Source organism: Zea mays, chromosome 4 (genome assembly GCF_902167145.1).
Source record: "Zea mays cultivar B73 chromosome 4, Zm-B73-REFERENCE-NAM-5.0, whole genome shotgun sequence".
NCBI classification, from domain to species: Eukaryota; Viridiplantae; Streptophyta; class Magnoliopsida; order Poales; family Poaceae; genus Zea; species Zea mays.
The window spans coordinates 188735864-188759793 of NC_050099.1; the positions used below are offsets into that span (position 1 = coordinate 188735864).

At 48.3% G+C, this 23930-nt stretch overlaps 3 protein-coding genes and 1 non-coding gene across 5 annotated transcripts; 1 reads left to right on the forward strand and 3 right to left on the reverse strand.

Moving 5' to 3' along the window:
• The first annotated feature begins 1240 nt into the window (after positions 1–1240).
• TRNAI-AAU (transfer RNA isoleucine (anticodon AAU)) lies at positions 1241–1314 on the forward strand. Its single transcript has one exon. It is a non-coding gene; the product is annotated as a tRNA-Ile (tRNA).
• An 80-nt stretch (positions 1315–1394) lies between these two features.
• On the reverse strand, positions 1395–3512 carry LOC100272684 (uncharacterized). 2 transcript variants are annotated; one of them, XM_008678536.3, is made up of 6 exons: positions 3294–3512; positions 2926–2993; positions 2679–2813; positions 2225–2340; positions 1988–2102; positions 1395–1882 (listed from the first exon to the last, which is right to left on the reverse strand). In XM_008678536.3, the coding sequence occupies exons 1-6, from the start codon at positions 3408–3410 to the stop codon at positions 1612–1614; spliced, it is 822 nt and encodes a 273-aa protein (XP_008676758.1). In that variant the 5' UTR covers positions 3411–3512; the 3' UTR covers positions 1395–1611. The 2 variants fall into 2 exon arrangements, with proteins under 2 accessions (XP_008676758.1, NP_001140612.1); NM_001147140.1 differs by having other exon boundaries at positions 1454–1882; positions 2679–3498.
• A 917-nt stretch (positions 3513–4429) lies between these two features.
• Positions 4430–11021, reverse strand: LOC100280941 (uncharacterized). Its single transcript, NM_001153861.2, has 4 exons — positions 10425–11021; positions 9224–9706; positions 4734–5225; positions 4430–4645 (listed from the first exon to the last, which is right to left on the reverse strand). The coding sequence occupies exons 1-4, from the start codon at positions 10974–10976 to the stop codon at positions 4565–4567; spliced, it is 1608 nt and encodes a 535-aa protein (NP_001147333.2). The 5' UTR covers positions 10977–11021; the 3' UTR covers positions 4430–4564.
• A 145-nt stretch (positions 11022–11166) lies between these two features.
• On the reverse strand, positions 11167–14367 carry LOC100277294 (uncharacterized). The gene is made up of 2 exons (NM_001150899.2): positions 14203–14367; positions 11167–12899 (listed from the first exon to the last, which is right to left on the reverse strand). Exon 2 carries the CDS (start codon positions 12829–12831, stop codon positions 11563–11565), a length of 1269 nt encoding a protein of 422 aa, NP_001144371.1. The 5' UTR covers positions 12832–12899; positions 14203–14367; the 3' UTR covers positions 11167–11562.
• Positions 14368–23930: the final 9563 nt, after the last annotated feature.

Here is a 23930-nt window from a genome sequence, read left to right on the forward strand (position 1 = left end):
CAATCATACAGAGAATGTTTACTGTTGTTTATATTATTGGTTCTGATAACTTGAAAAAAAATAGTTACTAACTGCTCATAATATACTGCTATACAATAGATTGTTACCCCCATTCTATAGTGTTGATGATCGTTGTTGTTGAATATTAGACGTTGTTACTGACTATACTCGTAAAACAAATTGATACGAAAAAAATCTATAATCGACGTTGCTGACGTTATTACTAAATATTCGATATTGTTACTGATTATAATCATAAAACAGATCCAGGGACAAAAAATATATATGGCAAAAAATATTACTGTTGTTCGACGTTATTACTGAATAGTCGAGGTTATTACTGACTAAACACGAAAGTGAATACAAAAGATAATAAATTTCTATAAAATATCTGCTAACTAACTGTTCGGCGTTATTACTGAATGGTATATATATATATTACTGACTTGGTGATATATTAGCCGATAATCCTGCTGGGAATGTTTTACTTGAAAAAAAACAGTGCGCATAAATCCAGTACTAACTAGCAATCTCCATCCCTTTCCAATGTAAAAATGTCACTTGAAGAAACTGCATTAGAAATTAAAAACGATTTCGGTGGAGCGGATGAAAACCCTACCTGAAGTGCCCCGCAATGTCCACTCCGTCTCAACAGCTGTAGAACGAAGTCCCGATCGGTGCAGTGGAAGTGCGAAAACCTTAGCAGCGATTGAGATTTAGGGTGGCGGTTGCGAGCGTCGTGAAAAGGATTTCGAATTTTGGAAACGTCGAAAAACCTGCTCTCGGACGCAAAAATATCCACGTTTTAGTTGGGACCGGACCCGATGGGGCCCACGCGCAGGGCGATACGGTAGGGACGGTCAGGGTGAAGCTTCAGCTTGGTGATATATATATTAAGAGGGGCCCAAAGTGATTTGTATTATTTAGCCCTACTTGTAATCCAATGCCCTACATTAGTTTCTTCTAGCTCCTCCAATTTGTTGTGGATGCAAAACCTTCCCAAGTGGTCATGTTAGGCGCATTTGTCACTTTCAGAAATGTTTCGTTGGGGTCCAGAAATTAGCCAGTTGAGTAAAGATGGCACCAAAAACTGTCCTGATCAAAACAATGCCTGTGTACGTGCAACGACTGTGTTTTCCCCCATAAATAACTAAGCCTTTTATCAGTTGAGTAAAGATGGCAGCCACCTTACGCAATCTTGTTAAGAATACAATTTGTTCAAATTCAATTATTTCATTATGGCCTATTAGCTCAGTTGGTTAGAGCGTCGTGCTAATAACGCGAAGGTCGCAGGTTCGAGACCTGCATGGGCCAAATTATTTATTTTTTATATATTTTCCTTTCTCTTCTAGATTTCTTTTTGCTCAGTTTCATCTCCCTTTTCACCAATCGCATAACTTTCACGCTGTAATTTGCATTTGCTTATGAGAGCTCATCCTCTGTTTTCCCTAATAAACTTATTCTCGCTTTACCTCTTTCTTAATAAAGTTACAAGAATGTCTGCTTAGACAGGAAAATGGTTACAGTACAAGATACACACACATCAGGATTGAAGAACTCCTTTCTCTGCACTTTCTGCTCAACTCTGCTCCTGGACTGTGGCTACATGTTTCAGCTGCTGCCTGCAAACACCATTCCAACGGTTGCTGGGATACTTCTCCTGACTTCGCTGCTCATGCAGCACAGGTTTCTGGCTCCAATGGAATAGAAAACAAGGGCGCCAACTAGCACTGATGCGACAGAAACCGTCAGATTGTCGTCAAGGCGTGTGCTGATCGGGAGTGACTCCACAACTGCTGCAGCCAGGGATATCACACCAAAGGCAGCAACCATGGTCCAGCTCTTCTCAACAAACCCGAAAATGTTGAAGTAGCACATGAACCTGGTTTCATATACACATACCACAACACATTTATAGCAGTTTCAGTTCAGGTTACAGCAATAGTGTTGGATAGAAATAGGTATAACAGATAGTCTGTTTGCGTACAGTACTGATGCGATGAAACCTGCCAAGAACATTGCGATGCTCCCGGCATATGATTTTTCAGGGTTGTGAGGGAGCTTAACATGCCCGAATCGTCTCCCAGCTATGTCAGCAACACCTGAAAGGAAACGGTGTGCTGGGTTCAGGTTTCACGTGAACAAACAAAGAGAGATTGTGGCTAGAGAACAGGCATTGAGGCACAGATTGTAGTTGCGATCGAAGAAAGAAGCAAGTTAATACCGTCTCCGGCACACAAATTGCAGATCACCGCGATTGAGATGGGAGATGTCCTCCAGAAAACTATTGTTGTCAGAGTTATAGCACAGGCATAATACAGCGGGCCCTTGAGAAGTTCTCTGGAGTCAAGAGGCAAAAGCATGGAATCGTCAGTTCTTCATCAGAGTTGGCAGAAAAAAAGAGATGGTATTTTTTTCAGAGCACTGCCTTGGCACGTTTTGTTTAAGAGGAGAAAGAAACAAATGGGGAAAAATCCCATCAGTAAACCTACGTTTAGCAAAATCCAGCTACAAAGGTCAAGTATCCGCTATTACACAATCCAATTGGCGACATATGGCAGCTACACAATCCTGATGGGCACAGCAAAAGTATATGCATAATAGCAAAACCACAGCCTCCTCCGCAATGCATTCAAGCAGCATGGTAGCAACAAATATATGATCACTACAAAACATACCTGCGGTCTCCATGCCTAGTCATGGAGTTAACCACACCTTCAGCTTTCACGAAACCAAGTCCAATCACTGTCACTTTCATGATGTTGATGATGATGATAAGCGGAGCGAGAGATGGAGCAAACACATCATCTGAGCTGAAAACGAAATGAGCAAGGAAAGGAACTATTTGTATGCAGTCAGGTTGATACGCTACGACTGGAGGAGGAGGAATTTTTGTCTTTGCTGGTGGCCTAATTTTTACTTTACCTGAACAAAGGCCACATAAGGAAAAACACTAATCCTACAGTTATGTGCACCAGTTTCCTGCAGAGTTTCTAGAATGCACAGAGAAAGACATATACAGAGATCAATCAGTAGATTCATCTTGAAAGGGAAAATGATATCAATAGGCTTCGAAGGTGATAGCTAATAAAAGTTTGATTATAATTATGACTAGTGAAGCTGCAGTACTGCTAGAGCTTGGTGGGTTGACTATCGAGGGTGGGGTTCAGGGCAATTTGGAACGAATCGAAACCAAAACTTCAATTACTACTGTACTTGTTAGCGCAAGCAATAGATACCGGATTTTATACGGAGCACAGAAACTGGGGAAAAAAACAAAGGAAAAGCGTGACCTGGTCCAGCAGGGCGCGGTTGGCGATCTCTTCCCAGAAGCGGAGCACGGCAGCCGCGCCCACTCCCGTGAGCACGGCGGCGCCAACGTCCCGGAGCAGCGGGCTGCCCGTCCACATGGTCCCGACTCGCGAGGCGGAGGTACACCCTCGCTGGTCCTGCTGTTGGACGGGATGCTGCAGCTCAGCTGTCCTCTATTCGCCTGTCTCCCTTCCATGTTCTGTTTTACTCCACACATGAAATATATTCAAAATAGTTATTAAAATACATTATAATTTAAATATATTGAGAATTATAATAAAATATTTTCAATTTTATCAGGATTTAATATCAAATTTAATTTATTTTAATTAATTTCGAATTATTTTTAAAATTAGAATTGAAATATTGATTTTAAAAAAAATATACTCGTATTAAAGTGAAACAAATTTACAAACTGTTGATAAAAGAAAGAACAATAATGCGAGGGTATGAACTTTTTTTTGATTGAGTTAACTCATTAAGTGTTAATACCATATCTAACGTCAATTGCCATCTCTAGAAGCTTACGGTCATTCAAAACACTGTTTTGTATTGCAGAATGTATTTTTCGCTAGTGAAGTTTGAATATAGAGATTGGGATAGTTAAGCATGTAGAATGTATTTTTCGCTAGTGAAGTTTGAATATAGAGATTGGGATAGTTAAGCAGTTGGAGGCAGTCTTATAATGAAATATGGTAAATTGCATGTTCATAAAAAAGGAAGGAACATACGTTAAGTATGGTCGATCATACAACGACCTCTAAATAGATTATTTACAATGGCGTTTCTTGATCCAGGCCTATGTATTTTATACTTTCTTACTAACCACCGGTATATGAAATCGCCGCTACCATGACAAATCATTTCTGTACGTGGTGGCCGGGCCTCAAAAAATCAGATGTTAAGAATGTGAGTGTCTGTCGATGCACTTGCTCATTTGGCATCAAACATGAAAAGTTTGAGGTCAACAACAATAGCATCTCCTATTGGTATAGATAGAGGCTCTGCATTGGGACATTGCTGTCTGATTCCATGTGTTAGCGGCAAAAGGCTCTAGTCAGTTTCATAATGTGATGTTTCGTCACCATGTTGGAGTTATTTCTGCAAACACACAGCATTAAATCCAACAATTTATCACTTCAGCGTCATCGGCTTTCTTTTTCTACATAAATGTAGAAGTTCTTGACAGGCTCCTCCATGAAAAGACAACAGTGAGGAGGAGGGGAAAAAATAGGAATATTCATCTTAGAAACTAGGACGACGAGAAGTTAAACTGTACGCCTGTCTTCGCCCTGTCATGATCAAGCTGTTTTAGGATGCAGCAATAATTCATCTGGACAAGAGGAGAAAAACGTGTTAAACTAAACACCAACTTTTAACAGAAAAAGAAAAAAACAATGAAGAATGTAAAGGGGGTAAACCTCTATGCGGAACAGTCTGGTCGGCACAACTACGCCGAATCCTGCAGAACTTCTGAACGTCTGTAGGAAGTCGGTAACAGGGAACTTCCCTAGATCACACTCCGTTAGTTTACCGAGATTTCCAGCACAAACAAAAGCGTGGCCATGAATTCCCAGCTCTCTGAGCGGCTTCAGAGGCAGATCAAATGAGAGGTCGGCGAAGGCTGTCACTGCTACGTCACCATTCGGCGAAGTGCCACTGTCAGAATTATCAAGGTCATGTGTTCTGGATTCTGTTGCCCGCAGTCCTCTTGTTTTGAAGCCTAACAGTGAAGATGATCCACCCAAGCGGCACACGAGAGGCCTATTACCACCCAAGTTAAACCTTTCTACAAGTGGTGAGACAGATCCTGTGGATCCCCTTTCCAATGGATGGATGACTCCCGCAGCCACTCCGGCATTGAGAGCACCATTCAGCACACCCAGGGGCAAAGCCACTCGAAGATCAAATTCCTGGTATACAATCAAGAAAATAGTAGATGCCTTTCAGTCCAAATCGGTTCAGTTGTTGGTAAACAAATTATCCTAATGCACAGGGTATTAGATTCTAGAAAATGAAAACAGTGAAATCATTTTCCCTGAAATTAAAACCATTTTTTGTTGTGCCATGAGCAAGGACTGAAGGGAGGCAGGGGGCTGCTATTTCGATGCTTGAACAGAACTTTGAAGGTTTTTGGCCCTTTGTGTTACACGTTGTCAAACTCCGCCTATGTTGATTGGAAGACTTCCTTGAGTCGTTTCAACATAGCCGGTCCCAAGCCCGGTAAAGGAGGAGGGTTGTGTTAGGTCCGGCAAACCAACGTAAAAACCAGCCAAATCTTATGGAGATGAAACCACAAAGAAAATCGTTGGGGCGTAACCCTCTTAGCGACGCGCCATATCGGAACCCGGGTATGGTGTTAAATGAGCAAGGGCCGGGCCGTCACCCCTTAAGTGACGCGTTGTCTCTTGATCTGGAGCCGGTGATAAGTGAGCAAGGATCGGGTCGTCGCATCCTTAGTGGCGCGCTACATCGGCGCCCGGGTGTAGTGGAAAATGAGCAAGGGTCTTTGCATCTTCCTCGGCGGGTGCGAAGGGTAAGGAAGCTAGTCGAGCCAACTAGGGTCCGTGTAGGTAGTTGGAACGTAGGTTCCTTAACAGGTAAGTTACGAGAAATAGTTGACGTTGCGGTGAGAAGACGAGTAAATATTTTATGCGTTCAAGAGACCAAGTGGAAAGGACAGAAGGCGAAGGAAGTGGAAGGTACAGGCTTCAAGTTGTGGTACACGGGGACTGCAACAAACAAGAATTGAGTAGGCGTCTTGATCGACAAGAGCCTTAAAGATGGGGTAGTAGATGTTAAGAGGGTAGGAGATAGAATCATCCTAGTCAAGCTGGTCATTGGGGACTTGGTTCTCAATGTTATCAGCGCGTATGCTCCTCAAGTAGGCCTTAATGAGAACTCAAAGAGGGAGTTCTGGGAAGGCCTGGAGGACATGGTTAGTAGTGTGCCAGTTGGCAAGAAGCTCTTCATAGGAGGAGATCTCAATGGCCATGTGGGTACATCTAGCACCAGTTTCGAGGGTGTGCATGGAGGCTTCGGCTTTGGGACTAGGAATCAAGAAGGAGAGGAAATCCTGAACTTTGCCCTAGCCTATGACATGTTTATAGCAAACACTCTCTTTAGGAAGAGGACATCCCACCTGGTGACCTTCAGTAGTGGCCAACACACTAGCCAGATTGATTTCGTCCTCTTGAGAAAAGAGGACAGGCATGCCTGCTTAGATTGCAAGGTTATACCTGGAGAGTGTGTGGTAACCCAACATAAGCTTGTCGTAGCTGACTTCTGTTTTAAGATTCGTTTACAACGGAATAAGCATAACAAGGTCACTAGAACAAAGTGGTGGAAGCTTAAAGGGGATGTGGCCCAAACTTTCAAGGAGAGAGTTATCGAGGAGGGCCCTTGGGCAGAAGAGGGAGACATAAATATCATGTGGAGGAAGATGGCGGTGTGCATCCGAAAGATAGCTTCAGAAGAGTTTGGGTTGAGTCAAGGAAACAGAAGGGAAGTTAAAGACACTTGGTGGTGGAACAAAGATGTCCAAAAGGCTATCAAGGAGAAGAAAGATTGCTACAAACGCTTACATCATGACAAGTGTGCGGAAAACATAGAGAAGTATAGGATAGCGAAGAAGTCTGCAAAGCGAGCGGTTAGTAGAGCCCGGGGTCAAGCCTTTGACAACCTTTATCAACGGTTGGACACAAAGCAGGGAGAAAAGGATATCTATAGGATGGCCAAGATTCGTGAAAGGAAGACAAGGGATGTCAACCAAGTCAAATGCATCAAGGATGAAGCAAACCAACTATTAGTGAAGAATGAAGAGATCAAGAACAGATGGAAGGAGTACTTCAACAAATTGTTCAATGGAGGGAATGAGAGTTCTACAATAGAATTGGACGAACCATTCGATGACAACAACAGGGGTTTTGTACGAAGGATACAAGAATATGAAGTTAAGGAGGCGCTAAAAAGGATGAAGGTAGGAAAGGCGATGGGCCCTGATGGTATCCCGATCGAGGTATGGAGATGCCTTGGAGACACAGCGATAGTATGGCTGACTAAGCTTTTCAACACCATCTTTCGGACAAACAAAATGCCCGACGAGTGGCGGCGGAGTACATTAGTACCAATCTTCAAGAACAAAGGAGATGTTCAAAGTTGTACTAATTACCGTGGAATTAAGCTCATGAGCCATACAATGAAGCTATGAGAGAGTCATTGAACACCGCCTGCGAAAGATGACGAGCGTGACCCAAAATCAGTTTGGTTTCATGCCCGGGAGATCAACTATGGAGGCCATTTTCTTACTAAGACAACTTATGGAGAGATTCAGAGAACAAAAGAAAGACCTGCATATGGTCTTTATAGACTTGGAGAAGGCTTATGACAAAGTACCTAGGAGTGTAATGTGGTGGGCCTTGGAAAAACACAAAGTAGCAACAAAGTACATTAATCTTATTAAGGATATGTACACTAATGTTGTGACAAGTGTCCGAACAAGTGATGGGGACACCGATGACTTTCCAATTAACATAGGACTACATCAAGGGTCGGCTTTGAGCCCTTATCTTTTCGCTTTGGTGATAGATGATGTCACAAGGGACATACAAGGAGATATACCGTGGTGTATGCTTTTTGCCGATGATGTGGTAATTATTGAGGAGAGTAGGAGTGGTGTTTCGCAAAAGTTGGAATTGTGGAGGCAGACGCTGGAAGCAAAAGGTTTTAGGCTTAGTAGGTCTAAAACGGAATATATGAAGTGTGATTTCAGTGCCACGGGGTATGAAGATGGCGATGTTAGTCTTGATGGGCAAGTGGTACCCAAAAAAGACACTTTTCGTTACTTAGGATCAATGCTTCAGAAGGATGGAGACATCGATGAGGATGTCAGTCATAGAATTAAAGCTGGATGGTTGAAGTGGCGGCAAGCGGCGGGTGTCTTATGCGACCCCCGGGTGCCACACAAACTAAAAGGCAAATTCTACAGGACAGCAATCCGGCCGGCTATGTTGTATGGAGCAGAATGTTGGCCCACTAAAAGACGACATGTCCAACAACTATGCGTGGCAGAGATGAGTATGTTGCGCTGGATATGTGGCCACACAAGGAGAGACCGAGTCCGGAATGATGATATACGAGAGAGGGTAGGAGTGGCGCCAATTGAGGAGAAGCTTATGCAACATCGTTTGAGATGGTTTGGACATATCCAACGAAGATCTGAGGAGGCACCAGTGCATATCGGAATAATTAGGCGTCCCGAGAATGTGAAGAGAGGTAGAGGTCGACCAACCTTGACGTGGACAGAGGCTGTGAAGAGGGACCTGAAGGAGTGAAATATTGATAAAGAGCTCGCCGTGGATAGGAAGGGGTGGAAGTGTGCAATTCACGTGCCAGAACCTTGATTTATAGTTTCGCTTCTCCTCTTTAATCGTTTGACCTTTTCTTGTGCCCATTTAGATCTTGCTGGTTCTTGTGGGTTTTATCTCTTTTATGTGTTTCCCCGTTTTATCGTTTTTCGGTTCTCCTTTGCCTTTGTTTCCCCTTTTTTTTCTTTGGGGTTGAGCTCTGAGGTTTTCATACGGGGTTTCATCTCTAGCCTACCCCAACGTGCTTGGGATAAAAAGGCTTTGTTGTTGTGTGTTACACGTTGTCACTGGTCAGCCAACAAAAGGCATATCTACTGGGAGAACGGTAGACTGACAGTAATCTGCGTTGTTAACAACGATCGTGAATTTGCAAAGCCGGAGGTACAAATACACTACAATTTTAAGTATTCAATCAAAGATTCACAACGATTTCTAAGAAAAAGACAACAATGAGGGTCACTTAATATTCAATTAAAAGGCATGTTACGTCAAGCCCATTTTTCAAGCAGGGCAAAGGATGGGGCACAAAAATAATTGAGATATACCTGCCTAAGAAATCGTGAATATTTGCTCTCTGGTGCAAGGCCTCCAACTTGAGAAGTCGACATAAAAGCGTACCCTCGTGTAGGTCTTATACTTGAGTCCCTTTGGTCAACCTTGTACGCGTACTTAATAGAGGACAAAAGGCTATGTCCTAATTCCTCTTGTACGGAATTGGATGTCATGCGTGTTGGATCAGTAAATTTTCTCCATGTCAAATTGTAAGCAATGTTGTGGTTCATGGTAGAGAGCAAGCCAACAGAAACGCCCATCAGGTGTTCTTTGAGTGAGGACTTTAACCAGTCGCCAGACAGAAACGATATTCTAGCCATCAGGGGAGTTGGTATTGCTCCGATCCTAGGCATTTGAACTCCAGCACTTAGTTCTGCTGTCTTATCTAATTCAAGAGCACCTGATGCATCCCAGGTCTCACAGTAACCAAACAGGTTCTTCAACTTCACTGAACCTTCAAGTGAGCATGATCTCGTCTGCAAAAGGTTCACATGAAGAAAATTGGTGAGACTTGAGAAAGTGAATTTAGGAACAAAATGAAGTCACATATATGATATAGTGCCACTAATCACCATTTATCGTAATAGACTTGAGCAGGAATAAACAGTATGCACAAACCCAAAGTTGAATGCACCTTTAAGTGATGGACAATGCATGAGAGATACCCTTGAATGATTTTCATCCAAGCTATGCAGCAGAGCGTGTATGGTTTTGGAACGGACAAATATGATATGACAGGACATGAAAAAAAAAACTTGCGGTGTTGAACCAGAAAAGGCAGGAAAGTAATCGATTTTACTCCAGAACCAGAGCAGCAGGAATCAGGAACCAAAACCACATATCCATTCCATAGCGCCCCTGAAGATAGCCCGATTAACTCCAAATTATATGCAAGAACTACATATTCCATCTTTTCCCCTAAACAAATCACACTCGGCAAACAGATACAACTCAATGGTCCTAGCAGTCATGAGCATTGAGGCCTTAACTGATCATTCTGAAAGCAAGGACAATCCACTTGATTGTATTGAAAGTGCCCTCTTTTAGTTCAAATTAGCTAAGATTCTGGTACGAGGACTCTTTAATTCAATGAAAAGTGAATCCGCTCGACTCCTACAAGAACATTGGATCGCCCAAGATGCAAACAACTCAATTCTGTAGATACTTGGGAGGCATTTTTAGCTGGATGGGTACCTGTGTGTTGGCGAAGACGCCGAAATCACCGGAGGCGCGGCCGCGGGCCTCCGCGACGTCAACGAGGACGACGACGGCGCTGCCTGGGATCCCAGGCGGCGCCGCGTCGAGGGTGATCGAGACTGTGTCGAAGGCGCCGAGGCGACGGAGCCGGTCGCCGGCGGCGGCGGCGGCGCGCACGAGGTCCCGCACAGTGGCGGCGCGGCCGACGTCCGGGCCGACCGCCGCCTCGACCGCGGCGCGGCGCGTGCGGGCGCAGCCCCGGATCGTGACCTGGTGCACCCGGATCCGGACCTCGTCCGCGGTGAGCCGCCGGAGCACGGCCTCGAGGCGAGCCGCCTCGGATGGGGACGCGGAGGGTTCGCCGTCGTCGTCGGCGGTTCCGTCAACGAGGTCGTCGTCGTCCTCGTCGAATTCCTCATCGTCATCATCTTCGTCGAGGTCGTGGTTGACGGAGGGAGGGAGGTGGGTGCTGTCGGATGCGGCTGCCATTTCGTCGAGGTCGTGGTTGACTGAGGGAGGGAGGTGGGTGCTGTCGGATGCGGCTGCCATGGCAGCAGTTGAGAGCAGAGACTGGCCGTGGCTGCTGAACTGGAGCGTGGTGTGGTGTGATACTTTGCTTTGCTGCTTCTCTTTACTGGAGAGTGGAATGGGCAAATGCTTGCTGTAGAACAAACACAAACAAGACTTGGCAAATGGTTAAAGCATCTCTGACCGAGAAATGTTTATGCCGGAATCCATATGAAGCAACTAAATTGTCATCAGTTTTATCATTGTCCATCAAAATCCTCCACACACCTTGTTCAAAGAAACTAAGCTACAACACTTGACATGGAACACCAACAGAATCATCTGATTGATTGGGCAAACACATTTCAGATGAAAAGTGCAGCCTACACGATCAATCAATCACCCTGATAATGTGTGCAAAACACTGGGCAGAATTACATAGCCGTATAACACATGGAAATGCAACATGGGGAAACCACAAGCCCACTGGACAGAATCACGTAGCACGGCATTGAAGCAACAGGTCTCACGCATTACATACAAGACAACAGTCCACCATAAACTTATGCTGCTGGTAGCTCTCCCAAGGAGCAAAGGCACCCCCTCAAGCTCCTTGTGCAATCTTCAGTCAGTCAGCACACTTGGCATCTGAAAGGTACACACGGGACTGTATGACGCTGGTCCCGATCAGGAAACCAGGCATCACCATCAGGCCGACTTTTGGCCTCTCCGCACCTTCTTCTAGGATGATGTTCTTCACGACGCTCTCCATGTGGATATCCGAAAATTCACTCCCCTTTTTCACTTGAAACACCTTTGCCTTTGGGTCGAAGGAGTACGCCAACCTGTGCAGCAACCATATGGACTTTGCTAGCTTTAGGAATGCCTGGTAGAAAGGTGTCCTTGGATGGCCACCGCTCATGACGTAGTTCCTCTGATCCATGTTGCCGAAGAAAGAACCTTCCATTTTTTGATGCACAAGCAAAAGGTACTTACTTCTACAGAACTTTCCGAATACTGAATCAGGGTTCTGGCTCAGGACATCCAGAGGATCCATGGCTCGCACTGCAAGGAATTGGTGGAAGAAAGCCTCATTGGAAACACTGATGTTAGAATCCTTGATAGAAAAGCTCTCCTCTTGGAACCCACTGAACATTCTTTGGCAAATATAGGATTCAAAAGCAAACTTCTTGTGAGCCCTTCTTGTGTAAACCACACCAGGTTCGATCGCATTGGCAGCCCCATCAAGATCCCAACCTGCAGCCTTCATCATGTTGATCAAAGGCTTTGAAAATTCATGTATGGACTGGTATGCATTATCGACAGCAGATGTAAACAAACTTGGCGTCAATTCAATGGAAAAGTAGTTCTCTTCTTCGTCAGATTCCTCTGACTCCCTGTTAAGTAGGCCCCTCTGTTTCAGTTTCTTCTCTAGCTTTGATTTCCGAAGTTTAGCTTCATCAATTTGCTGCTGTAAATGGGTTATCTCAGTGTCTCTAGTCTGGATCTGGGACTGGAACTTCTTTACCATGACCTCGTAGGTCTTCAACAAATTCTGCTGCTCTTGTATTTCAGAGAGCAAGCGTGAATCTTGAGGGGATGCAGCTATTGGCTTAGGATGTTTTTCTCTGTAAGCATGCTTGAGCTCTGAAAGATTTGTAAGCTCCTCTATGACAAGTTTATCAGCTTCCTGGATCTTGTCAGGGTCATATGGGGTGTGGGCTTCCTGCAGCTGAATGTATGCAGATTTTAAAGAGGATATGTTGTTGAATATCCTCCCGATCATAGTGTCCACTGAGTCCCCGTTCTGATTCATGTTCTCATCAACTGGTTGCGGATGAACTCTTTGATTATTGTTATCATAATTTTGCGAGTCCCTTGAGCCTGGGCGGATCATTACTTCTTCACCTCAGGATCAAAGTAGTTCGTAACCTTCAACTTGTCAACCAAAAAATCGACATCCACCTGCAAAGCAACTATTCAGTTCAGGTCACAGATTTTTTAGAACAAGAGATGCAAACTTGATAGTAGTAGTTCAGGCTGGGTTGTCCGGCCAACGTATGGATGGTTCAAAACTATTGTACTACAAATGATTCAAAACTATATTGGTTAAATGGAAATTTGGAAACTGCACAAGACCAAAGTGGCTATATTGGAAGCTAATTTATAGTTCCTGCTAGGCTGCTACTGCCTTCAAAATTATATTGTATCTCATTATTTATTTATGTAAATTATGTAAAATACTAAAACATATCTATACATTTGGTTCTTTCAGAAGCTGCAGTATCCACTTCTATATGCCCAATACTGATCCACGTGCCCCCATATCCATGCTACTTGCTACACAACAGCTCAGGGATCATAACCTCTAACACACATAGCATTTAATTCCCTCTATACACAGGTAGTAACAATGCCTTTCCTTGGGTAATGCTAATGCTACGCTATGCATGCGCTGCTGAACAAACAAAACAACTAAGAAGAAGACTTGACAATTTATTTTTTACTTTTTCATTGCATCGTACATGTACTTATAAACTTGATGTACAGAGTGAGCCAAACACATGGTGCGCCCAGCATCCTAGCAATAGGTATCTGATGACAGATGTAATTGGACTTGGCAGAGAAATCAGCCCCTCAAAGAGTAGTGACACTTTAGGTGCCAGTTGGAACAGTTTCAAAGTACAATATGGCATGCATTGGTTGCTGCAATCCGAATTGAACAATAGATCCCCACAACTTAGGCCAAAGGTAAACAGAAACGAAAAAATATATGACGGGCTGGAATTACGGAGCACTAAAAACATTGATTAGTTGGAGCTCATTCGCTAAAGTGAAACTGTTTCTCTATTTTTTGTCGCCAGGAACTATAAACACATGAACCATAACCGCAGACGCCCATACCAATTTCCTTCCCTCTATATATGCAGGTAGAGTTCCCAGATGGACAAGGTTCCCTGTCGCGCATATCACAGACACATGGTACTGACTAGAGAGTGGTCCCAAAGCGAAGCAAGAACCACGTGAAACCTAATCGTACCTTGCTTCCACGCGAAGTCTAGTCTACAGCAGCCTGCAGCTCTAGTCCTAATCAACAGCAGCATTGATGCACAAAGTAGTGAATCCAGGATACGTGCACCCGTTGTTTCTTGCAAAAAACTCGAAGCTAGTAGGAATCATGGTCAGATCCGGGTTCAGATAGCTTAGGGTTTGGGGTGCTCCGCTTCGGAAAGGAAGGAAGGGAAGGGAGAGAAGGGAGCGGGCATACCTGGTGGGTGATCGTCTCCGGCGAAGAGGGACACAGACCGCCCAGTCGTCGCTGGTGGCGCCGGCGAAGACCCGACGGAGGGGGAGGGCGGTGGCGGTTGCCCAGTCAGTCACCGCACGGAGAGAGAGGCGAGAGAGCGAGTGAGGTGAAGGAAAGGAAAGGGATGTCCGGCCTCGCTCTGGGGGGCCACCTGCAGTGGCGGAGCCTGTCTTTGGATCGTGGCACTGTTGCTGGACTCTTGGGTTTGGGCCCTGCAATTGCGGCACTGCTGGGAGGAAGAAAAAACAAAGAAAAAGTGAAATCTCTACTACTATTAAGGCTGCAAGAGTAGTTGGTCATTCCCGTGTTCTGTCATCATTCATGTTCTGCCATTCCCGTTTTCTTTATTCTGTCTTTCTCATTCCCTCCTCCCGCAAAGCTCATTCCCATTCTCATTCCCCCGTACAGCCCACGTCTAGCTAAAATTAAAAAAAAACACATGTCCTCAAAGGGATTTGAACTCGTGACCTCTTAGCAAAGGCCAAGAGTAGCTATCACTACACCACATATGTGTTTATGTCTACATCTATGACAGGAAACACATCTACTACATCTCTCACCAAGCTCACTTGCTACCCTTGCACAATGCGTAGTAGTAGATAAGTATCACCGAGATTCTTGAATTAGATTTTTGGATGGATGTAATATTATTTAAAGAAGAGCTTTGCATGCAATTTCTTTTGTTTGAATAATGTATTATACTTAAATTCCTTTTTTTGCATGCGTGACATTTTTCTTCGTACTATTTTTTCCATAGATCAGACTTCTGAGTCATTTTCATAAACCAACACCAAGCATGAATCCATGTTTCTTACTTGAAACCCCGAACAAACACCATGAGCAGGAGGCACTCACGTTGGCGTCGCTCATCGATGACGAGAAGAAGCTTGGCGACTGTCAGTTCGACCTCTAGAAGCAGTCCTACGTGGTCGCATGCGCCGCTGTGTACGACAAGCTCCCGCGAAGCCACCACTTGGACGCGGTCCAGAGCAGCTGCACCGCGCTGTCCATCATTAAGCAGGGAGGCCTCATGGTTGTCGCCAACATCGACGACTCTCGGGTTGTTCTGGACACCGCATCCGACGACGATGCCATCACGTCGTCTAGCTCATCGTCCACCTGAAGCTCAACCTACCACGTAAGTCGCTACTGACCGGACATGAATTCTTGTGCGCTGGGACGATGGACGTTGCTGACGTTGTGTGAGTGTCCTCGAACATGATGTATGTAGTGGAGTAGCGCATCTGGTGGTGCAACGGCCATGGGTACTACCTCGCTGATGAGCCCGGGGTACACTTCGTTTGGCAGCCCAACCAAGAGTCATCGGTACTCGTCATGTCGCGCGCGTTCGACGACTACTATATCGAGGATTGTGGCGTCATCTTAGCGTCGGAGGTGACGCAGAGGAGGATCGACAATAGTGACCAGTTCGTCATCCTCGCCACCGTCAGGGTAGCTTTTGTGCCGACCTGCCTTTAATTCTCTTCGCAAACACATACATTTACCTTTTTGTTTAAGCAAGAGCGTATGGTGGTGCGTGTTTGATGACTAATGATGTACGAGGAAATTTCTTCCAGCATATATGGAACGTGCTCTCCAATGATGAGACCATACAAATCGTGGCATATATCGAAGTCTGCATGATACTGATGGTTGCAATGTAGTGGTGAAACAACTAGATTAAAATAACAAAATTTATGTATGACTAGGATCACAAATTGATTATGAAACATTTTCTCATAACAATATAACACACATTTTATATATAAGTTATCGTAGTATACTGGTATTATATATTACCGTCGCAACGCACGGGCACTCAGCTAGTAATTATGAATATAGAAAGCTTACCCCTTTGGAACAAAGAAGAATTGAGTTCCTAAAAATCCTATAATTTTTTTATAGAACGATCCATTTGTCGGGGACCATAATTAGGGGTACCCCAAGACTCCTAATCTCACCTGGTAACCCCCATCAGCACAAAGCTGCAAAGGCCTGATGGGCGCGATTAAGGTCAAGGCTCAGTCCGCTCAAGGGACACGATCTCGCCTCGTCCGAGCCCAGCCTCGGGCAAAGGCAGCCGACCCTGGAGGATTCACATCTCGCCCGAGGGCCCCCTCAAGCAACGGACACGCCTTCGGCTCGCCCGAGGCCCAGTCTTCGCAGAGAAGCAACCTTGGCCAGATCGCCACGCCAACCGACCGTATCGCAGGAGCATTTAATGCAAGGATCGTCTGACACCTTATCCTGATGCGCGCTCTTCATTCGACAGAGCCGAAGTGATCGTAGTCACTTCGCCGCTCCACTGACCGACCTGACAAGAAAACAGTGCCGCCTGCGTCACTCCGACTGCTGCGCCACTCAACAGAGTGAGGCTGACAGCAACTAAGTCCAGCCTCGGACGCCATAGGAAGCTCCGCCCCGCCTGACCCAGGGCTCGAGCTCAACCTCGACACTGGACGACGAACTCCGCTTCGCCCGACCCTAGGGCTCGGACTCAGCCTCGGCTCCGGAAGACGATGGACTCCGCGTCGCCCGACCCCAGGGCTCGGACTCAGCCTCGACTCCGGAAGACGATGAACTCCGCCTCGCCCGACCCCAGGGCTCGGACTCAGCCTCGGCTCTGGAAGACGACGAACTCCGCCTCGCCCGATCCCAGGGCTCGGACTCAACCTCGACCTCGGAGGAGCCTCCGCCTCGCCCGACCTAGGGCTCGGACCCACCACGTCACAGGGGGGGCCATCATTACCCTACCCCTAGCTAGCTCAGGCTACAGGGAACAAGACCGGCGTCCCATCTGGCTCGTCCCAGTAAACAAGTAATGATGGCGCCCCGCATGCTCCATGACGACGGCGGCTCTCAGTCCCTTACGGAAGCAAGGAGACGTCGGCAAGGACTCGACAGCCCCGACAGCTGTCCTTCCGCAAGGCTCCAGCGCTCCTCCGACGGCCACGACATCACATGAACAGGGTGCGAAAACCTCTCCGACTGCCACGACGGCGTGTACTTAGGGCTCTAGCTCCTCTCTGCTAGACACGTTAGCACACTGCTACACCCCCCATTGTACACCTGGACCCTCTCCTTACGCCTATAAAAGGAAGGTCCAGGGCTCTCGTACGAGAAGGTTGGCCGCGCGGGAGAACGGGCCAACGCGTAAGTCTCTCGCTCTCTCCCACGCGGACGCTTGTAACCCCCTACTGCAAGCGCACCCGACCTGGGCGCAGGACAACACGAAGGCCGCGGGTTTCCCCTTTTGCCTGTCTCCTTCCCCCCTTCGTGCTCCGTCTCGCGCCGACCCATCTAGGCTGGGACACGCGGTGACAATTTACTCGTCGGTCCAGGGACCCCCTGGGGTCGAAACGCCGACAGTTGGCGCGCCAGGTAGGGGCCTGCTGCGTGTTGACGAACAGCTTCCCGTCAAGCTCCAGATGGGTAGTCTCCAGCAACCTCTCCAACCTAGGACGATTCTCTGTTTCGGGAGTCTTGAGTTCATGTCCCTCGACGGCAGCTATGACATGGTACTCCTTCCTCCGCCTCGCGACAGTGACAATGGTGGCCGTCAGCCCGCCCGCCAGCGGCGGAATCGACGACGTCTTCCCCACGTGGCGGAAGAACAACATCTGGGTTTGTCCCGTCACCTCCCCCGCCGACGGAGGAGGAGGCGAGGCAACCATGGCCAAGCAGGAGGCGGCACCTCGTCGGCTATCAAGCAAGTCGACGACGCCGGCGCCCCAGCGGGGGACACGTCGGGCTTCGACCTTGCGTCTGAGACGAAGACGAGTGTTGTTTCCCCGCAACACGCCAACTCCAAGCAGACGGACGACGCCAGCACGCTCGCAAAGGACTTGCTGGGCGTTGTCCTCGTACCCGAGACAATGGTGCAGTCCGCCCCTGACGCGACTTCGTCACCGCCCGTCGGCCAAGAGGTACCGACCGATTCCTATCTCGTGCCTTTTGGATTCAGCTTCGACCCACCGAGCGACCTCGCTTCGGTGGAAGCCTTCATAGAGGCATGTACCAACCCTCCGGGGTACCATATGCGGTCGCCCTGGGATAGACTGACGGCCGTCTCGACCTACGGGCCCTTGGGTTCCGAGGAAGATGACGAGCCCGACTTTTGTTGGGATTTCTCCGGGCTCGGTAACCCCAGTGTCATGCGGGACTTCATGACCGCATGCGACTACTGCCTTTCCGATTGTTCCGATGGTAGCCGCAGCTTCGGCGACGAGGACTGCGGCCCAAGTCGTGAATGTTTCCACGTCGATCTAGGGGGTCCCGGCGAAGGCAACCATCTTGGTATGTCGGAAAACGGCGATCCCCCTAGGCTTGCGCCTCGCGTTGATATCCTTCGGGAGCTAGCTGTGGTCCCAGTCCCTGCGGGGGGTCAGGACGCACAGCTCGAGCAAATCCGCGAGATGCAGGCCAGGCTCGACGAGGGAGCAGGAACACTTGAGCCGTTCCGACGGAACATCGGGCAGGAATGGGCAGACCAAGCTCCAGCTGGAGAAGCGCGTCATCTACCCCCGGGCATCCAGCACCGCATTGCCAACGACGTCAGGGCAAGGCCGCCACCGGCTTCCAGTGGGGTCGGCCAGAACCTGGCTGCAGCAGCACTACTTCTCCGCGCGATACCGGAACCATCGACCACCGAAGGGCGGCGTATCCAGGGAGAGCTCAAGAATCTCCTGGAGGATGTCGCGGTCCGACGGGCCGAAAGCTCTGCCTCCCGAAGGAAGGGGTACCCCTCGGAGCATCGCGTCGCGACTTCCCGATTTATGCGGAAAGCCTCGGTCCACATCGGGCGCATGCGCAACACGGCGCCTGCGTCCCCGGGGCGCCTCGGCAACGAGCACCACCACCGCAACCGTCGAGCCCACCTCGACGAGAGGGTGCGCCGAGGCTACCACCCTAGGCGTGGGGGACGCTACGACAGCGGGGAGGATCGGAGCCCCTCGCCCGAACCACCTGGTCCACAGGCTTTCAGCCGGGCCATACGACGGGCGCCGTTCCCGACCTGGTTCCGAACCCCGACTACCATCACAAAGTACTCGGGGGAGACGAGGCCGGAACTGTGGCTCGCGGACTACCGACTGGCCTGCCAGCTAGGTGGAACGGACGATGACAACCTCATCATCCGCAACCTCCCCCTGTTCCTCTCCAACACCGCTCGAGCCTGGCTGAAGCATCTGCCTCCGGGGCAGATCTCCAACTGGGACGACCTGGTCCAATCCTTCACCGGCAACTTCCAGGGCACGTACGTGCGCCCTAGGAACTCCTAGGATCTCCGAAGCTGCCGCCAGCAGCCGGGAGAGTCTCTCCGGGACTACATCCGGTGATTCTCGAAGCAGCGCACCGAGCTGCCCAACGTCACCGACTCGGACGTCATCGGCGCGTTCCTCGCTGGCACCACCTGCCGCGACCTGGTGAGCAAGCTGGGTCGCAAGACCCCCACCAGGGCAAGCGAGCTGATGGACATCGCCACCAAGTTTGCCTCTGGCCAGGAGGCGGTTGAGGCCATCTTCCAGAAGGACAAGCAGCCCCAGGGCCGCCAGCCGGAAGATGTCCCCAAGGCGTCCACTTAGCGCGGCACCAAGAAGAAAGGCAAGAAGAAGTCGCAAGCGAAACGCGATGCCGCCAACGCGGACCTTGTCGCCGCCTCTGAGTACAAGAACCCTCAGAAACCCCCCGGAGGTGCCAATCTCTTCGACAAGATGCTCAAGGAGTCGTGCCCCTATCATCAGGGGCCCGTCAAGCACACCCTTGAGGAGTGCATCATGCTTCGGCGCCACTTTCACAAGGCCGGGCCACCTACGGAAGGTGGCAGGGCCCACAACAACGGCAAGAAGGAGGATCACAAGGCAGAGGAGTTCACCGAGGTCCATGACTGCTTCATGATCTACGGTGGGCCAGTGGCGAACGCCTCGGCTCGGCACCGCAAACAAGAGCGTCGGGAGGTCTGCTCGGTAAAGGTGGCGGCGCCAGTCTACCTAGACTGGTCCGACAAGCCCATCACCTTCGACCAGGGCGACCACCCCGATCGCGTGCCGAGCCCGGGGAAATATCCGCTCATTGTCAACCCCGTCATCGGCAACGTCAGGCTCACCAAGGTCCTCATGGACGGGGGCAGCAGCCTCAACATCATCTACGCCGAGACCCTCGGGCTCCTGCAGATCGATCTGTCCTTGATCCGAGCAGGCGCGGCGCCTTTTCACGGGATCATCCCCGGAAAACGCGTCCAACCCCTCGGATAACTCGATCTGCCCGTCTGTTTCGGGACTCCCTCCAACTTCAGAAGGGAAACCCTCACGTTCGAGGTGGTCAGGTTCTAAGGAACCTACCACGCAGTGCTGGGGAGGACGTGCTATGCCAAGTTCATGGTCGTCCCCAACTACACTTACCTCAAGCTCAAGATGCCGGGCCCCAACGGGGTCATCACCGTCGGCCCCACGTACCGACACGCGTACGAATGCGACGTGGAGTGCGTGGAGTACGTCGAGGCCCTCGCCGAATCCGAGGCCCTCATCGCCGACCTGGAGAGCCTCTCCAAGGAGGCGCCAGACGGGAAGCGCCACGCCGGCAACTTCGAGCCAGCAGAGACGGTTAAGTCCGTCCCTCTCGACCCCAGCAACGATGCCTCCAAGCAGATCCGGATCGGCTCCGAACTCGACCCCAAATAGGAAGCAGTGCTCATCGACTTTCTTCGCGCAAACGCCAAAGTCTTTGCGCGGAGTCCCTCGGACATGCCTGGCATACCGAGGGATGTCGCCGAGCACTCGCTGGATATCCGAGCTGGAGCCCGACCCGTGAAGCAGCCTCTGCGCCGATTCGACGAAGAAAAGCGCAGAGCCATAGGCGAGGAGATCCACAAGCTGATGGCCGCATGGATCATTAAAGAGGTATTCCATCCCGAATGGCTTGCCAGCCCTATGCTTGTGAGAAAGAAAGGATGGAAATGGCGGATGTGTGTAGACTACACTGGTCTAAACAAAGCATGTCCGAAGGTTCCCTACCCTCTGCCTCGCATCGATCAAATCGTGGATTCCACTGCTCGGTGCGAAACCCTGTCTTTCCTCGATGCCTACTCAGGGTATCACCAAATCAGGATGAAAGAATCCGACCAGCTCGCGACTTCTTTCATCACACCTTTTGGCATGTACTGCTACGTCACTATGCCATTTGGTTTGAGGAATGCAGGTGCGACATACCAAAGGTGCATGAACCACGTGTTTGGCGAACACATTGGTCGAACGGTCGAGGCTTACGTCGATGACATCGTAGTCAAGACGAGGAAAGCCTCCGACCTCCTCTCCGACCTTGAAACGACATTCCAGTCTCTCAAGGCGAAAGGCGTAAAACTCAATCCCGAGAAGTGCGTCTTCGGAGTCCCCTGAGTCATGCTCTTGGGGTTCATCGTCTCCGAGCGGGGGATCGAGGCCAACCCGGAGAAAATCGCGGCCATCACCAACATGGGGCCCATCAAGGACTTGAAAGGCGTACAGAGGGTCATGGGATGCCTTGCGGCTCTGAGCCGCTTCATCTCGCGCCTCGGCGAAAGAGGCCTACCTCTGTACCACCTCTTAAGGAAGACCGAGTGCTTCACTTGTGTGACGGAACCTCCCAAGTAATTAGGCCCACCTACAGTTGTCCTTGTCCAACGGACTTTAGACAACCCTGTAGGTGCCCCTGACTACTCGACAAGTTCGGTATCTTTCCTTACCTTACCAGGAACGTCTCACCCGTCTTGCAGACATTACAGAACATCGGAGATAAAGAAATGCGGAAGCGAATTACATAATCTTACATTTATTTCAAAAGCAAGCTTGAGTTATGTTATTACAGACCAGACTAAATGTGAGTGCATAGAAGTAATATTATACAAACCAGGGAGGCACAAACTCCTCCCGAGAAGTCATAAGAAAAAGATCCTAAGTGGAGGACCGAGTCCTCCCGCACTTCAGTCATGTTGTTCTTCTTTTGGAACCACCTTGGCACAGAAGCAGCAAAAGTCTGCTACTTCCTCACCTAAAAACAACGAAGGGATAAACCCTGAGTATGGAATACTCAGCAAGTCTTACCCGACTAAAGAAAAGACTCTCAAGGGTATGCTGGTTAAGGGAGTCAAGGTAAGGCTTTTCAATATTCAAAGACTCTGTTTTGCAGAAATGCTTACTAAAGTGGATCCTTAAAAATCCAGTTTTAATTTGTCAAGTTAAGTAAAATTACCTGCACTAGAGTTCTTTCTACCCTAGTTCAATCACTAGTCCTATACTAGCCAATTTCTCAACAAAAACCCTTTATCTTTTAGTGGAATGCTACGTGTAAGTCAGTGGCCAAGTCTCCATAACCGCGGAGGTACGGCGATCCGAATCGATTATACTCAGCTGAGGATCTCCAATCACACGACATATGTAGCACTTAACCCTTGCATATGTCAACCCGCCACCGGGGTTCTTAAGACCGGATCAGGTTCACGCAAACCGAGAGCACAGCTACACCACCGTCCAGCCTCTTGCCACGGAGGGTACACGCTACTCTCGCCACCGCTCCACGCCCATTTCGTGTTATCTTATTCCGGCCTTAGTCTACCCGAGGCAAGGCTTACCCATGACGAGGCATGTGACCAGTTAAAGGGTCCTCGGTCAGCAGGCCTACATCGACAAGGTCCTTAATCGACTCAGACGGAGACACTACACCGAGACTCTCTTCTCGTGCAAGTCACCCGCCCGGTCTCAGCTTAATCTTTTTAACCCAAAAACTTGGTACCTGGCAGAGGTACATCTTTTCCGATGTTGAATCCATCACGGCCGTGATGGATCCACCATCAAGTTTTATTTTTGAAAACATCCCACCCACTTTTGCCACAACATCTTTTGTAAAAACAAAACCTTTTGTTTTTCTAAAGCAAAGCTAAGCATCAAAAAGCTTTTGTAAAACAGGTGATTAAGGAAGGTAATCCAATTCAAGGAAGGTAATGCAGGAATGGTTTTATCAAGCAACTCCTATCACCTAATGCAGCAATCAAGTGAGAAAGATTTTAAAATAGCAAGGAAGGTGGCAAATGCACCGGGGCTTGCCTTCGTTTACAGGTGATTCGGGTTCGGATCCACAGATATTGAAGTAGAAACTATTCCCAGCCTGGGATTCCGAAGGTGGTGGTGTCCTGTCTTCGGTGACTTCTATCTCTTCTTCACGTTCTAATCATAACCATACATAAGTATAAGAATGGATGCTATGGGATGCTCATGAGGATGCAAAGATAACATAAACTTATTATTTATGTCTTGAATACAACTTTCCTTCACGGAGTTCCGGGAACTTAGGGTTTCCGGAGTCGGTAAAGGAGTTCATAGGGCAGGGGGGTGTTTTGGGGTTTGGTGATCAAACAAGGTCCAAATCAATTCAAACTCTACCCAAGGCTTCTAAACATTATATAACACTCATATAAAAATTTTGGGCATTTTAGGACTTATCAATTATTTTCTAAAAATCTATAACCAAGACTTTTAACTACTTTAAATACCCTAAAATTTCTTACTTCCACTAAAAATCACAAACTTATTTTTATTAAATACTATGGAAAATAACAAACCTAGGGAAATTAGTTTCACAATTTTAGCATTTTTCTACATTTTTCTACACATTTCTAAAGTTTTCCTGAAAAAGAAAATAGAAAAGAATTAAATAGAACT

Bases quoted from the DNA above. Each gene is read 5' to 3' on its own strand.
- LOC100272684 (XM_008678536.3), bottom strand. From the start codon at position 3,410: ATGTGGACGGGCAGCCCGCTGCTCCGGGACGTTGGCGCCGCCGTGCTC. The intron at 2,341-2,678 runs GTATGTTTTGTA...TCTTGACTCCAG, and splicing joins ACTAGGCATGGAGACCGCAG to AGAACTTCTCAAGGGCCCGC. The intron at 2,103-2,224 runs GTATTAACTTGC...GTTTCCTTTCAG, and splicing joins CAATTTGTGTGCCGGAGACG to GTGTTGCTGACATAGCTGGG.
- LOC100280941 (NM_001153861.2), bottom strand. From the start codon at position 10,976: ATGGCAGCCGCATCCGACAGCACCCACCTCCCTCCCTCAGTCAACCAC. The intron at 9,707-10,424 runs GTACCCATCCAG...AACCTTTTGCAG, and splicing joins GCGTCTTCGCCAACACACAG to ACGAGATCATGCTCACTTGA. The intron at 4,646-4,733 runs GTTTACCCCCTT...CCTCTTGTCCAG, and splicing joins CCAGACTGTTCCGCATAGAG to ATGAATTATTGCTGCATCCT.
- LOC100277294 (NM_001150899.2), bottom strand. From the start codon at position 12,831: ATGATCCGCCCAGGCTCAAGGGACTCGCAAAATTATGATAACAATAAT.